General features: G+C 38.1%; 1 protein-coding gene across 1 annotated transcript in view; it reads right to left on the reverse strand.

Annotated features, from left to right (window-relative positions):
* Nucleotides 1–16,907, reverse strand: part of CNGB1 (cyclic nucleotide gated channel subunit beta 1) — a 106,332-nt gene that overhangs the window by 876 nt on the left and 88,549 nt on the right. Inside the window, exons 31-36 of the mRNA XM_074211170.1 lie at nucleotides 14,745–14,904; nucleotides 9,892–9,989; nucleotides 9,703–9,786; nucleotides 6,555–6,673; nucleotides 5,965–6,111; nucleotides 1,073–1,295 (exon numbers count right to left, since the gene is read on the reverse strand). Coding sequence (XP_074067271.1) covers nucleotides 1,073–1,295; nucleotides 5,965–6,111; nucleotides 6,555–6,673; nucleotides 9,703–9,786; nucleotides 9,892–9,989; nucleotides 14,745–14,904 — 831 coding nt within the window. The remainder of the gene's footprint in view (nucleotides 1–1,072; nucleotides 1,296–5,964; nucleotides 6,112–6,554; nucleotides 6,674–9,702; nucleotides 9,787–9,891; nucleotides 9,990–14,744; nucleotides 14,905–16,907) is intronic.

Below are 16,907 nucleotides of genomic sequence, written 5' to 3' on the forward strand. Positions count from 1 at the left end.
AGCCTCTTTTGAAAGTGAAACATTGGTTTCTTTGAACTTTTTCACATGTCTTTTATGTCCCTTTCTTCTAATTTATCATTATTGTTAATTATGATTGTGATTAACCTGTGAAGTAAGTTGTTAAATACTCCAGCAATATATGTGTATATGTTTGTTTTTAGTTGTTGTTGTTGTTGTTGTTGTTTTTGCATGGCAAGGGCTAAGTGACTTGCCCAAGGCCACACAGCTGGGTCATTATTAAGTGTCGGAGCCCGGATTTGAACTCCTGACTCCAGGGCCTGTGCTCTATCCACTGTGCCACCTAGCTGCTCAATATATATTTTTAATAGGTGGTCAAGGGACTTAGATTAAGATACTTCCTGGTGTGCAATAAAATACCCTAAAAAAGGGAAATTAGGTTTCTATAGTGCTGAAAAATACTCAATTACCATTATTTTCTTTTTTAAAAAATCAATGACTATGTTTTTAAATTTAATTCCCATCAAATCTCAAAACCAACACATTATTCCTGAGGCACAACAAACCCAACCTCAAGGAAAGAATTTTGAAATTGTGTTAAATTCAAAATACCTTTTGAGTATTGCTTAAAACCAGGGTCGTAATTAGCCTGGTAATACTAATGAGCATTGTTTTTTACTTCTTTTTGCAACCCCCAGTTCTTAGCACATAGCCTGAGACCTAATAGACACTTAATAAATGTTTTCTGATTGATTGATCTCGGTATCACATCACCAACTGAAGACCCAAGATTAGACATGAACACTTCAACAATACCCTTCAGGTTGAAGGTGTTGTGTGAGAGGAGTAGGACAGGGAAGGAAACAACAATCAATCGTATTTCTTCTGCCAAGAGAGGCTTTATATTCTGGGGATCTTAATTTTCATGAGCACTATATTAAAGAACAGAAAAAAATCAAAACAGCCACCCTTATAAGGAGAGTGTACAAAACTAACTCTTCTTGATAATTGAGTCCAAAATAATGTTACAAGTAGCTCATTTCCTACCAGAGCACCTAGCCCCCTCCCAAGGTCACTGTCAAGGTCATAGTCAAGGTAAACTTCTGGTACTCACCTGCTCCAGTTCTTGCTGCTGCCTTGCAGCTGCTTCTAATGCAGCCAGTTCTTTCAGCCTTGCTCGTAAATGGGCAAGTTTCCCGCCTTTTGCCCCTCCCCTGGCTCCCATCTTTCCTGCTGCAGCTAAAGCAGCGGAGAAGAGTTTAGGAGTTCCAGCCCTTGGAGGAAGAATGAGCACACTTTTCTGTTCCTTGGGTTTGTTGTTATTTTTTAGCATCCTCCTACAAAAGATAGTAGCAAGTCAGAGCGTCGCACTTGTTTGGAGAAACACAAAGGCCATATGTTGTCACCAAGAAATCCCTAAGTTGACAGGAAATTTTTGCAAATTACAAATATGGAATAAATGACAAAATGAAATGTGGAATTAACAAATACAACTGCATGGATGTTGACATTCCCACCACTGATCCAGACCATTACCATGTCATTGCCTTCTCATCTTGTAAAGTCTTTCCATCCCCTTATATCTGTTAATATTCCAGAGAGAACCCACACTGGAGACCTTCCTCTGATTACTTTAATATTGTGCAGTTGCCAGGGGAACACTCAAGTTGCACATGTGTTATCCCTCATACTCTATGTAAGACCAGACTGCAATGAAAAGCCAACATTGGGAGTGTTGGTTGCAACCAATTACCAACAAAGACTTCCATGAGTTGTAAAGGGTAACCATCACAGATGTGGGTCAGGGGAAAATTTAGATTACAGTTTAATAAGCAAGCACTCATAATGATCTAATTTGATAATTAGGGTCTTATTAGCATCTACTGTCAACTTAATTTGTTAAAACTAGAGGTCCTTCCTTTGTTATAGGCACCAATGCCTCTTAACATTGTGATTCAATGACACAAACTGGATGAACTCTGAGTTGTTTTCCAGTTGTGACATTCGGTTGTCCAAAGGTTCCTTCCAGTTTCAATGCATCATCAATATGAACTACACATAGCTTATTTTACTAGGAAAGATTTCCCCGTCTGCCCCCTAAACTTTGCCCACCTCAGTCAATATTTCACAATTCTCAGGAGGGCTCAAAGTCTTACATAAGCTAATGAATTATTACTTTTCACAAAAGGTCTATTGCCCTGGACTCTGTTATATAAAGGATCGAATATAAACTCTCTTGTTTGAGTTTAAGGTTCCTCACAATCTGGTTCCTTCTCACCTTTCTAGTCTCATCATACTTTAGTGCCCCACCCTTCAATTCTGTATTCCAGCCTTTCCAGGACTATTTAATGTTCCACATATTCAAAGCACCATCTCCCACCTCCAAGCTTTTGCATAGGCTATCCCCATGTCTGAAATCCTGCTCTTTCCTAAAATCCCTGACCTCCATTAGGATTCAGTTCAGACACCGATTTCTTTGTGTGATCTTTCTTATCCCCCCACCATTGTTAGGATACCCCTCTAAAAATCACCTTATGTTCTGTGTAAATCCATGTATGTATGTATGTCATATTCTCTTTGGAATATGTATGCATGTGGTCATGCGTTCACATATACATTGTTTGTATTCATATATGTCAGTCTCGGTGCAATCTCCTTGAGAGCAGAGGTTCATTTTTGTCTTTTTATGTTTGTACTTAGGACAGTGTCTCCTACATGGTAAGTGCATAAATGCTATACTCATTGATTGAATGATTGACCTTACTCTTCAGTCATTGAGTCGGGTCTGATTCTTGGACCCTGGGGACTATATGATCTATGGGGTTTTCTTGGAAAAGATTCACTATTGTCTTCTCTATTGTCATTTGGCATCACCTATCCACCCCAAACAAAGGTATCTAGGTCTTTGATTTCCCCTTATCTTTTAATGAAACCCAATCTTTTGCAATTGTCCTTGGCATCCTTTATCATCTTCCTCTCATTCTCATCATGAGCATTCCTGACATTTATCTAGTCCCTGCCCTGGTTTCCATCTTCTATACATTTAGTCTAAAATCTAAATTGGTTGGCAAGCACCCTATGTATTCACATTGATGTTAATATAGATCAAACTCCTTCTACTTTACCTCCTCTTTATAATTGCTTCTATAGTATCGTCATAATTTAATTTCTGAGCATCTCCCATCCCTTCTGGGTCCTCTGTAGCATTTTAGTGTATTAGATTCTACTTGTCTTTCCTATGAACTCTTCAAAAACTAGGGAACAATCCAGACTAAATCCCTATTTCCTCTTCTTCTCTAGCAAAACTCTAGGATAGGGGCGGCTAGGTGGCGTAGTGGATAAAGCACTGGCCTTGGAGTCAGGAGTACCTGGGTTCAAATCTGGTCTCAGACACTTAATAATTACCTAGCTGTGTGGCCTTGGGCAAGCCACTTAACCCTGTTTGCCTTGCAAAAATCTAAAAAAAAACCTCTAGGATAGATTGACCACTTTCCTTACAAGGTTCCCATCATTTCCATCATAGAAACTACCATGGAAACATGGAGAAAACTTCTACATTAATGAGAATCAGATGCAGAATTTGAATTTTTCTTGGTAATGTCATCTTTTGATAATTGAAATCATTCCTGAGGCAAGTCAAGAAGCTATTAGCTAGAATTCTGCTTTTTTTGGCCAGGAGAGATATCCTGTGGATGTCTGAATAATTGAAGTGTATGTTGTTTTGTTAGCTCGGCGACACGCTGGATAGAATGCTGGGCTTGGACTCAAGAAGACCTAAGGTCAAATCTGGCCTCGGATACTCATTGACTATGTGACCCTGGGCAAGTCACTTCACCCTATTTGCCTCAATTTCCTCACCTGAAAAATGAGCTACAGAAGGAAATGGCAAACCACTCCAGTATGTTTGCTGAGAAAACTCCCTATGGGGTCATGAAGAGTTGAACATGACTAAAGAAAAAAGTTATCTTGTCTATAGTTGTAGCAAAATACTGCCCAGCTTCTTTGGGGATGCTCTTTTGATACCAATTCCAAAGTGAATATACTTGTCCTCTGAACATAAGCCTTTGGCACCTATATTTTTCTACATCAGACGCCTGCCCATCCTACAGTTTCTCTGGGACATGTTCTTGACATGGTTCAAACACATTCTCACATGGTAGCCAGATACAACAACCACTAATAATAATAGCTAGCATTTATGTAACTCTTGAAGATTTGTTCGTTGTTGCATACATGTTATCTCACTTGACACTATCTAATGAGAATAATGTTTTGTCCATCATTTTCAAAGATTACCATGACATCAGGGAGGTGATGCCATGCCAAGCACGTGAATTGGATTTGAGTGGGGGGAACAGACAGACTGTGCTAAGTCACTAGTCTCACTTTCTCCTCCAGAGTCATCTGGGTTCACTTTTTGGAGAACCATGGAGCAATTCTTTCTCCTGCTCTTTCTCTTATAGCCTATACCTTCCCCTAACTTAGAACTAATGAACAGGTCTATGTGGTTCCCTGGGGCATCCAGTCCCTGGGGCATTGATCTTTACAGTATCAGGAAGAATAAGGTCCATAGGTTTTGTTCCTCCCACCGTGACCTCATCATTTCTAAGTGCATGTAATCCCCTGCCAATTCCTCCAAAAACAGCAAGGACAAAATTTTTTCCCTTCTTCTGTGGATGCCACCAATTCAATGTCTCCACCTAATACCAAATCCCCAGACCCCACTGAAGAGACCATACTCTCTCCAAGTTACAGGTGAAGCTGAGTATCTCCAGCTCTTCTGTGTCATATCCAAAAACAGCTCCCTTCTGGCACATGTGCCCCTGGCATCCTCAGTGCATGAAGGGAAAGGGACACACTTGCAAAACTGCTCTATTTTATGATTATAAATTATAAATTAGATTTTATGATTATAAATTAGACAACAAAAGCACTTCACTAATATGGAGACATATCCCTATTATATAGGGAAAGGTTGTGCAAGTGTCAGTGAAATGATATAAAACTGCCATCGCTTGTCCATTCAGAACCAATTTCCCGAGATTCATCAGATAAAATCAACTGTGTTTCATTACTTAGCACTGTAGGATAATGCTAACACTCAAACTAATCTATCGTTTTTATGATTGCTTTTGTTTTTAGAAATGGCATGGAATTTGAATCTTTCCATTTTGGAGATGGAAGGTTAAGTATGAAATATTTTGGCTCTCAGACTCTGACTCAACTCTTCCTCAGAATTGCTGAATTCATATTAAACTTTGTCTTTCTATAGATCAGAGAAGTCAGATTAGCTTAAGAATGTTCTCTAAAGTAACTAAATTTTATCCTTCCAAATATGCCTTGGAGAGTGATGTCCCTGGTTTTGATACTCCCTTAAGGGAGAGGAGGATGAAGAATCATGGACTCACTGAATGGTAGGGGACTATCTAGTCCAACTTCTTCATTCTGAGAATAAAAGAGATGATATTTCTCCAAGGTCCTATGAGCGATAATGCCAGTAGAAAAAAGAATAACAGCATAGCATCAATTTAATAGTCTCTCACCTTCACTCTGAAACCCATGATTTTGGGAAAGTAGCAACTGTCTCTGACTGACTTCTCTCTCCTTCCAAAGCACTGCCAGGGGCCATGTAGATGGTGTGTAGTATGTTGGCAGAGCATTGGAACTTATAAGATTTATGGCAGGTGCCCCATTAGATTATATGACAGAAACAAGAAACTTTTTGAAGTTGTAAAAGAGGGGCTTCTCTGATATGGAACCAACAAAAATGCCATTAAATTTCCCCTCTCATCTTGTACTTTCACAGAGTTCTTTACAAAACATTCTTTATAAGTGTAGGCAAATCTTTGGTTTCACTGGGAACTGCCCAGGTGAGGAAATTTCCTCTACTAATGTAGAATGGCACTTTCTTTTCAACTTAAGGTCTTCTAATACATGTCCAAATTACCAACCATAATTCTTCTAAGGAAATCTAGGAACTCTAAGGAATTCTAAGGAATCACATACCTGGCTTTCTTCCGAAGCAACTTCTGAGACTCTGGGTAGTGAACCAAAATTTCATTCAAGTCCTTCTTATCCAAAATGAAAAGGTTGGTAAATCCATGTGCCACTACATTTGCAGTACGACGATTTCCTCCGCCAACAGCCAACAAGCTAATTATTCAAGAGAATAAAGAGAGCAGACAAATCTGTTGAGGGCTAGAATTGTGTGGTGGTGAAATCTTTAGTCTCACCTTGTCAGCTCAATCATCAAATAAAACAATATCCATAAAGTGTTTAGCCTCCTGTCTGGCACATAGGAGGTTTTTAACCAAGGCTAGTTCCCTCATGTTCTTCCCCTCCCTTCAACCACCAGGAAGCCACCAAAGCAACTGAAATATTATGAACCCCAATCAGGGAAAATGGAGAAAGAGAAGTAAATTGTTCATAATTGACAACTGTTTTTAGAATACCATTTAAAGGAGATCCGATGAAATGGTAGGAATGTTTCACCCTGATCTTAGTAGCATTAGTCTTATTGATTACTTTCTCTCTCTTTCATTCTCCCCACTTGACTTCATTTTTCCCAATTCCGCCCCCCCCAGTTCCTTTCTGACCTTATTTCTCCAAATACAGATCCTGCTTTCAATGTCACAAGAATGGATTTGCCATCTGGTCCACCTAGTACCTGAACCTGTCCAGCTTGGATGATGTACATTTCTCTTCCAATTTCCCCCTGAAACAAAGAAAAGTTACTAATGTTCAAATACTGTACAGGAATATTTTAATCAAAAAAACTCCTGCTGAATAAGACCTAATCATGACAAAACTTTGGTTTCCACAAACAACCTTGGTGTCTAACCAGTCAATTTGCAATTATTCATATGGGGAATGAAAAACAATCAAAATGGATTTGCTTGTAACATAGCAAAAGAGTAAGAGATACAGACACACACACACACACACACACACACACACACACACACACACACACAAACACATGCACCCCTTCCCCCTCCCTTCATACCTGGCTGTTTTCCTAATGCCCCAACCCTATTTCTAGCATCCTGAGCCATGGTGAAAAGAAAGCTTTGGATAACCAATTGAGTAATTGAGAGTTGACTGCATCATTCACTCATTCAGCAAGTATTTATTAATCACTAAATGCAAAATTGTCTTTAAAGAACTCTCAATTTAAAGGAGCAAATTTACTTTCTTGTTCCTTTATCTGATTGTTACCTAGAATCAAGCTCTAGTTCCAATATTTTCTATTCATGCTGTCTTGAACAAGCCACAACTTCTCTAAATATGTATAATAATGTTTGTCCCCCATTCTTTTTTTTTTTTTAGGTTTTTGCAAGGCAAATGGGGTTAAGTGGCTTGCCCAAGGCCACACAGCTAGGTAATTATTAAGTTTCTGAGGCCGGATTTGAACCCAGGTACTCCTGACTCCAAGGCTGGTGCTTTATCCACTATGCCACCTAGCTGCCCCTTTGTCCTCCATTCTTGAAGACCACAATATCGGGAAGGTGATGCCATGATAAACAAGTGAATTGGATTTGAGTGAGGAGGTGCTGTGCTAAGTCATCAGTCTCACTTTCTCCTCCAGAGCCATCTGGGTTCACTTTTTGGAGAACCATGGAGCAATTCTTCCTCTTGCTCTTTCTCTTATAACCTATACCTTCCCCTAACTTAGAGCTAATGAGCAGGTCTGTGTGGTTTCCTGGGGCACCCAGGCCCTGGGGCATTGATCTCTACTGTATCAGGAAGAATAAAGTCCAATATTTGCTATTTATGCTGCCTTGAACAAGCCACAACTTCTCTAAACATGTCTAATAATGTTTGTCCTTCATTCTTGAAGAAGACCACATCAGGAAGGTGATGCCATGACAAGCACATGATTCATTCTTGAATGAAGGAGTTCAAATCCAGCCTCAGACATTTACTAGCTGTCTGACCTTGGCTCTGGAGGAGAAAGTGAGGCTGGTGACTTAGCACGGTATCCCTCTCATTCAAATAAGTTCATGTGCTTGTCATGGCATCACTTCTCTGATGTTGTGGTCTTCTCAGGGCAGCTAGATGGCACAGTGGATAGAGCACTGACTGACCCAGGAGTCAGAAGGATGGGAGTTTGAATCCAACCTCAGGTATTTACTAGCTGTGTGACCTCAAGCAAGTTATTCAACCCTGATTGCCTTGCATCCATGGCCATCTCCAGTCAACCTGATCCATATCTGGCCACTGGACCCAGATAGCTCTGGAGGGGAAAGTGAGGCAGGTAACTTAGCACAGCTCCCCCTCTTCAAATCCAATTCAGGCGCTTGTCATGGAAGCACCCCTCTGATGTCATGGTCTTCTTCAAGAATAAAGGACAGACATATGACTGTTATACGAGATTTCCTTTACCTTTGATCTGTATCTTCTTGAATGACAACTGTTTCCTGAGAGGTTTTTCTCATTGCACACATAGAGCTCAGGAAAGGGTCTAACTCACACACCAAAATCCAATAATTGCTTAAATTTCCAAATGTTAAATTCCTCTTGACAAATTCATGGATTGTTTCTTTCTCATTCTCAAATTCTTTTGCCCCAAAGAGGGGAGTCTAGAATTCTTTTCTACCTCATGGGGATCATTTTTAATTCCTTGCCTCTAACAGGTCCCAGAAACATCATTTTCATGTGCCCTTTATTAAAGTATAGGCCCTTGTGTTTTTTTAGGGGAAGCTCTCAAATCCTACAGGGGATATTTGGGATCTATTGGTTCCCCAAAACTGATATCATATTTGATCACTGTCCTGATTTTATTACTTGATTTTGTTATTTATCGATTTCAAGATTTGATCTCTCTTTATGTTCCCCAGGTGAGTGCATGGGGGCTATTCCTATGGCCTAATTCCACTCTGTGTGGCATAAAAGCTTTGTCCCACTCTATTTCTCTCCTTAGACAACCCCTGCTCCTAGAGGCTCATCATATTCATACAGAACTTAGTGTTTTGCTAAAATCAGCTCAACCCACACTGCTCAGGACTCTTGAGCTCAAGAGATCCATGGGCCTCAGCTTCTCAAGTGAGTGGCTGCTCTTTCAAGCATGTAAGGGGGGCAGCTAGGTGGCACAGTGGATAGAGTGCTGGCCCTGGAATCAGAGTTCAAATTCGGCTTCAGATATTTAATACTTACTTAGCTGTGTGACCTCATACAAGTCAATTAAACTCATTACCTTGCAAAAAAAAAACATTCAAGGCCAAGACCTGACTTAAGGTCACATCTCTTCTAACTAGATATCTGACCATAAGCAGGATGTTGATGCTTTTGGAGTCTGCATTTCTACATTTATAAAATGAATAAAATCGCAATGCCAAATGCAAGAGCAACCAGGATGAAGTAGCAAATATAAAGCATTTTGTAAGCTTTAGAATTATATAAATGCTAGTATCATGATTATTATTATCATTATTGTATTCTTTTTATTACCATACCCACCCTATCTACCTCACATGGTTGATCAAACAAGATGATAGATATCTCAATATTTTTTGAAAAGTATAAGAGCTGTGCTAATATGAAGTATTTGTACTAGTGATAATAATAATAATAATAATTAGTATTTTCACCCATTTGACAATTATACATTCCAATTATGACCTTTCAAATCATTTTCCTTCTTACATACCCAACTATGGTTCTTTCTAACTTCTCCTTTGTCAGTTACATAAATAAATAAACAAATGAATGAATGAATGAACAAGAAAATGAATGAATAAATACCTTCTTGCACACATAGTCATTGGGTAGGTAAACAACGGATCTTAGCCTCTTTAGCATATCAAAAATCATTTGTCTGTCGCAGCCCTATTCCAAGAAAAGGAGAGAGGAAAGGACCCAGAATTTAAAGGTATAAAGATTGGAGTCCATATGTTGAAAGAGGTATAACTTTGACTCAAATGGCAAATGTACCTGAAAAAGAGCCACCTTGCTGACAATTTCATAGTTGACATCAATAGCGAGATCCAGTCGCATCTTGTCCGGAAGTTGTACCATCAACTCAGATTCGTCTAATGAATAGTTAGAAAAAAACTTATCACTTACTCCTTTTGGAAGTTTAATTATACTAAATGACACATGAGTTCAATTCATTTCAGTAACTAAATAAATGTCAGAGAGGGATATAACTAGACCTTTTGAGAAAACTCATGTTAATTGTGGGAGTCGTTAAGAAGATGTCTGTATGTGGAGGAGAGTGTCTGCAATTTCCAGTGGATGGTATGGAGTAGGTCGGATAACATAACAGAAATAGGTACTAGTATACCACAAAATGGGGAAGGAGAGAAGGAAGGGATTAATGAGGATGATGGGATTTTTCCCCTTTGCATTCCAGGAGAAAAAAAAAGCATTCCTCTGGATTTGGAAGAATTCTAGAAATCTAAAAGCATTAGTTTATCCAGTTCTTGGAATTATAAATCCTGGAGTTCATGGATTATTGACAGAGGTGGGACTAAAGAGACTGAATGGAGATCCTGGCTGATTGAAGGCAGATTATTGGTGTTATAGATCATCTATTACAAATTTGATATCACAGACCTATTTTGCCCCTGTTGCCCTCTAAATTTCTAAATGGATTTAAGTAGGAGAGATTTGATTAGAGGGTAGAACTAGTGGACTGAACAGGTAGGAAGATATAAGGAGGCTAATTTTGGTTTGATACAAGGAACAATTAGAGCTGTTTGAACATAGAATGGGATACCCCCTGAGGTAATGAGCTCACCAGTACCAAAAGTGCCTGAGTAGATTCTGGGAGATCATTCTCCAGAAATGCTTTGGAGAGAATTCCCACCTGAGGTAGGCAGTTGGAGCAGATGATCACTGAGGTCCCCATTGAGATTATGTACACTAAGCCATGCCAAACAAAACTAGTTTGGTAAGTCAAATAGGAATCATATAATCAGAATCTTGGCTAGCGATTTTGGTGCCTCAAGACAAATAGCATTCTGTATATATCTCTGATGTGAAAATAATGGAGACAAAGATTAGATCTGTGATTTCACTAGTTTGAAGGGTTCCCAGTGAGATACTGCCTCTACCAAAGCAGAATAGCACCTTCTCTGTAATTAGGGTCTTAGTAAGTAGCCTAGAACAAAAATTAAGTGACTTGCCATACAGAGAGTAAGTATCCCAAGTTTTCTTGGTTTTGAGACCAGTTTTCTTTTCATTAGACAATGCTACCTCCTTTGTGAGATTAGTACAAGTAGCAATTCAACCAACCTATATCAGATTTACTCACTAGCAAGATGAGCGGGGAGGAAAATGAGGGAGGGTGAAAAATCTTACAAAATATGAATGTTGAAAACTATCTTTGCATTTAATTGGAATAATAAATGAAAACATTTCTTATGCAAAAGGAACAATTAAGTCAAATGCAGCTAAGTTAATGGAAAGATCCTAGGACACAAAATTCTATGAAAATACACTCCTAGACAATGGAAGACCACTGATGAGGTAGATAGCAACTGGATTGAGAAGAATGTCAGTGGGCAGCTAGGTGGCATGGTGGATATAGCACTGGCCCTGGAGTCAAGAGGACCTGAGTTCAAATGTGACCTCAGACACTTAATCATTGCCTAGCTGTGTGACCCTGAGCAACTCACTTAACCTCATTGCCTTAAATAAATAAATAAACAAATAAATAAATAAATAAGAAAAGTATGTCAATGCTATTCAAGAGAAGCTCATCTCAGTTGCACTGCCTATAAAGGGGAAAGAGGGGAAGGAATATAGGAATATCATCAGGGAGAAATTTTTGCTGATAGTTTCATATTTTAACTAATTGTTTTGTGTTGCTAAAGGAGTATAAAAGCTAGCAAGATCTAAATGTAACAAAATTTTAAATTATAAATCGTTTTAGAGCAATTTAAAATTGAACACCCATTGAACTTTGTTGACCTGGGGCAAAATTCTGCTTAGTTATGTCTCTGCTTCAAATGCACTCTAAATGCACTCTGACTCTAAAGTCAGAATAAAAAAACCTCTGTATAATCTGCTATTTGAAGTTTGTCTTTGCTTCTGCTCCCTCATCTTATAAATAAATAAAAGTTGAATATCAGTTTTTTGTAAGGCAACAGAAAACAAAATGAGAAAGTTAAATATGTAAATTATTAAATCAGAAAAGGTATTTTCATTATTAAAGGCTGCAAGTACTTAAGAAGGAATATGTTCCTCACAGATGCACTCAAAAATCCAATTGAGAACATTAGAAAGGATGAATAAATAAATAAAAAGGAAGAAAAACAGAGAACTTTGAGGCTAAGAAATGATTGTTATGCAATGTAACTATAATTCATTTCCAGCATTTAGAAGTGGCCTCTTTGGATTTTATTGTTAATATTTCATTATAATTATCTCTGAAGAAGGAAGCATAGATAAGAGACCACATAGTACAGTGGGAAAAGTCCTGAACTATATCTAAGTCAGGAGCCTGGCTCCTCCTCGTTGTGCTACTTCTAATCATATATGTGACCTTGGGCAAATCAGTCATAACTGCACATCTCAGTTTTCTCTTCATAGGGTCATGTTAGGATCAAATGAGGAAACAGATGTGAGAATTTGAATAGTATAAAGTGGTATGCTTTCTTTTTTTTTAATTGACAAGCAATTATTTTCTCTCCCCATCTTGAGAAGGAAAAAAACACATGGAAAAAGAAAAAAAAATCCCATAACAAATCTGCATGATCAAGCAAAAGAAATTCCCATGTTGTCCATCTCCAAAAATGTGTATGTCTGCATTAACTTCATGTTGTTTGTTGCTGTTTGTCCTTCTTTCTTGAAGAGGTTCATGATATCAGGGAGGTGATGTCGTGACATGCAAGTGACTTGAATTAAAGGGATGGAAATCTTTGTAAAGTCACCAGTTGCATTTTCTTTTCCTGAGTCATCTGGGTCCAGTCACCAGATATGAATCAGGACCATTGGAGATGGAACTGGATGCAGTAGAAGTCTTTTTAAGCCAAGGTTTTTAATAGGTCTCAGTTTGATAGAAGCAACACTCATTCAGTGATTAAGGCTAGGTGAGAATTGAGGTAGAAAAGAAGGCCTCTTTTACCTAGTCAAAAAAAATCTGGTAGTAAAAATCCTCAGAGTTTCTGACCAAAATAGAAATAATTGCTAGTTACATTCATTCTGAATCAATCATGGCCCAAATAATGACCAAGAGGGACTGGAGCGCTATTGTTGGCTAATCAATAAGAACCAGAGCCATTTGGGTTTGACGCCTGATCTTCGTGAAAATAATCTAGCCTAGGGGCGGCTAGGTGGCGTAGTGGATAAAGCACCGGCCTTGGAGTCAGGAGTTACCTGGGTTCAAATCCGGCCTCAGACACTTAATAATTACCTAGCTGTGTGGCCTTGGGCAAGCCACTTAACCCCATTTGCCTTGCAAAAACCTAAAAAAAAAAAAAATCTAGCCTGTAAATCCCCAGATATCTTGCAAGATATCAGGGATCAAAATTTACATATCTCTGAGCAGAACAAGGGTGTGACTAGAAACTACATATGTCACCACTGGTTTGTTTCCCTGAAATCATAGGTGATCGCCGCCGCATTTGATTAGAGTTCCTAAAGTCTTTCCAACTTGTTTATACTAATAATCTCATTATTGTATAAATTGTTCTCGACTGTTCTCACTAATGCTATACAAATTAATGTATGGGATATGCCTTTCCCATTCAATCTTGTCACATTTGGGAAAGCAAAATCATATAGAAACTAAAGGGTTATCACCAGAGACTTAGGACTAAAGGAACTTTGAGAAGTCTGACCCTCTTATTTTGTATTAATTGTGGTTATATTGAAGCATATTTCATTAAGAATATATAGGAATGGGACAGGGAAGTATCCCATGGATGATAAACACCATCCATTTCTAATAAATGTAATTTAGCACCAAAGGTTTTACACTATGGAATAGTAAAGTAATTACCTGATTAGTCCTTAGTCCCTTTGTGCTTCTGCTCACCTCTCCATGACAATGCATTCTATCTAAGAGAACTACCTGCCCACTGAGCCATGGTTCCCTCAGTAGACATTAAAAGAGACAACTTTCTTGATCCTCTCTTCTTTTTCTTCTTCCTTCATCTTCCATTTTCTTCTTTCATCTTCTCTTTCTTTGTCTGTGTGTGTGTGTGTGTGTGTGTGTGTGTGTCTCTCTTTCTCTGTCTCTATCTATTTATCTATCTATCTATCTATCTATCTATCTATCTATCTATCTATCTATCTACCTCTCAACCTTGGAAATGGCCTTCAAGATCTAATAGATAGTTGAGATGTGGATTCATCCAGAAGTCATGCAAAGTCTAGATTTGGGTTTATAAGAAATGTACTGAGAGTGCCTCCTCTTCCTAGAGAGGAATGTGGTGTTAGAGAGTATGGTCCTGAGGGATTGGGAGGAAATATTTTTATTTTTCTTCTAGCCATATTTTTAAAGTAAATATTTCACAAAAGCTAATTGGTGTTAAATGGCTACATTAAATGGGTGTTATTCATCGAAATTTAGCAATGTGGGGAAGAGACACTGCACAAACCTCTGAGTGTAGGGGAAATATAACCTGCCTAACTTTGTAGATTGGCCCAGAGTATACTTTCTACTTAGATAACATCCATATCCCTCACTCTGAAAGGTCACAATGGGAGAGAGCTTGGAGAACAATATACAAGTATGAACTACTCTTAATATAATTGGTAAAGTATATTAGATAAATAAAGCTAAACTAAGAAAAACGCCATAGAAGTAGAAAGCTCAAATGGGATACAGATCTTACCCAGCATGCCTTGAGAATGCCATGTATATTCATACCAGGTCTTAACACGATTCTGAACTGATCTTGGGATTTTGTAAAAATTCATGTACTTGACGGTACTGTCCATACAGCTCCTATAATATGTTTGTCCTGCAGTTGCTGCTCCAACAACGTCTCTCATCTGGAGAGGGCAGAGGAAAGAGTCTAAGTAAAACCAAAAGAACCTGCTTATTAACAATTTTAAATTAGGTCTACCTGGTATTCTCTTTTAAAGAGAACATCTTACTTCATTTGCATAATATATATATATATGTAATATATGTTTCACCTTTTCAATATGTGGAGGAGGGAGGGAGAGATTTGGAATTGAAAATAAAAATTAAATTATTTTTTCAATTAGAGAATGCCTTAAATTCTCAGCTGGATATTTTTGTATTTTGAGGTAGGAATTTTTTTTTCTGAGATTTTCCCCAGTCAAACTCAGGACAGAAGATATTTTTACAAATCACATATCTCAGGGTTAGATTGGAGCTCAGAGATCACCTAGAATTGAAACAATCTAGTCCTTATTGAAACACCCTGATAAGTCATCATCCATCATCTCCCCAAAAACTTCTGGTGGAGAAAAGGGCAGTCAACTATCTCCTGAAACAACTCATTCCACTTTGAACATCTCTAAAAAATTGGGAAGTTTTCTTATAGATCTTCCTCTTTAATTCCCTTTCATTGTTTGTAGCTCTGCCTTCTGGGGTTAAACAAAATAAAATCTACTTCTTCTCCCACATGAGAATCCTTCACATACTTGAAGACTTCTATCTTATCATAACTGAGTCTTCTCTTTTCCATATTAAATACTTCCAATTCTTGCAACTAATTTTCACATGATATTGTTTTCAGAACCTTGACTATACTGGTATTCCATCCATGAAATACCTTCTAGCTTATAAATGACCTTCTTAAAATCTGGTCCCAGAACTGAACGCTGTAATTTAATTATTATCTTTTGTCTTAATGGTTTTGTCTAATTACATGTAAAGTCAATTCTGAACATCCTCTTTTTTTACAATATTTTGAGTTTCAAAATTTTTAACCCCTTCCTTTCCTTCTCCCTCCCTAAGATGGCAAACAACTTGATATTGGTTATATACGTAATATTATAATTTAGAGAACCTCACAAATGGTCCAGGAGAGTAGGGCTATCCCTGCTCACAACCTGGACACCATGACTTTCTTAACCTAGCTTGAGATTTCACTAGTTTTGGAGATTGCCATACCATACTCACATGGTCTTTCAGCTTGCTCTTTAGCCATATGTCCTGTTTTACATTTGTAGCATTTATTTTTGAATCCAAATATACATTGATCGTCATCAAAATTCATTCTATTAGATTGTCTAGTAACAGGTGTGTCAACCCACATCCCATGGGCCACATGTGACACATTTTATTATCCCTCATTACATTACTGTATTTTGTTATTCTTCTCTTGGTAATATGAGTTTTAACTCTTCTGGGCCACATTGCCCAATAAAAACTTCTCAAAAACCACATAAATAAATATTAAATTCTATATGTGGCTTTTGACAAGTTTTTATTGGGCAATGTGGCCCAGAAGAGTTAAAAGGTTGGATGCCCATGGGTGTGTTTGTTGTCCCTCCTTCCTATGTCATCTTCAAATTTTGTAGACATGCCATTTATGATTTTCCAAATCATTGATAAAAATATCATATGATACAGGGATAAGAATATACCCATAGGTCAACCTACTGGATACCTCCTCCTCTTAGGTTAATATTAAATTATTAATGATAACTTCAGTAGTTATCATTTGACTGGCTCTGCATCCACAGAACTACATTATTATCTAGCCTATGCTTCTGTCTCATCCATAAGAAGAGCATAAGTTGCAAAAAAAGCATAAGAAACCACATCAATCACTTTGCTAATTTCCATTAACCCTCCAACCTGCCAGCCCAGAACCCCATCAAAAACAAAAATGAGGTTACAAAAATGAGTTCTTGACAACTCATGAGTTCATTTGTCTTTTCTAAAATGCACTGTCTAGAACCAAATAAAATACTCTCAATGCAGCCTGACCCAGGCAGAGGACAAGACTCGATCATCTCCCTTGCTCTGATCACTCTATTTCGATACATAAGTTCACCATGGCTAGTGGAGGTCAAAT

This window comes from Macrotis lagotis, chromosome 1 (assembly GCF_037893015.1).
Source record: "Macrotis lagotis isolate mMagLag1 chromosome 1, bilby.v1.9.chrom.fasta, whole genome shotgun sequence".
NCBI lineage: Eukaryota > Metazoa > Chordata > Mammalia > Peramelemorphia > Peramelidae > Macrotis > Macrotis lagotis.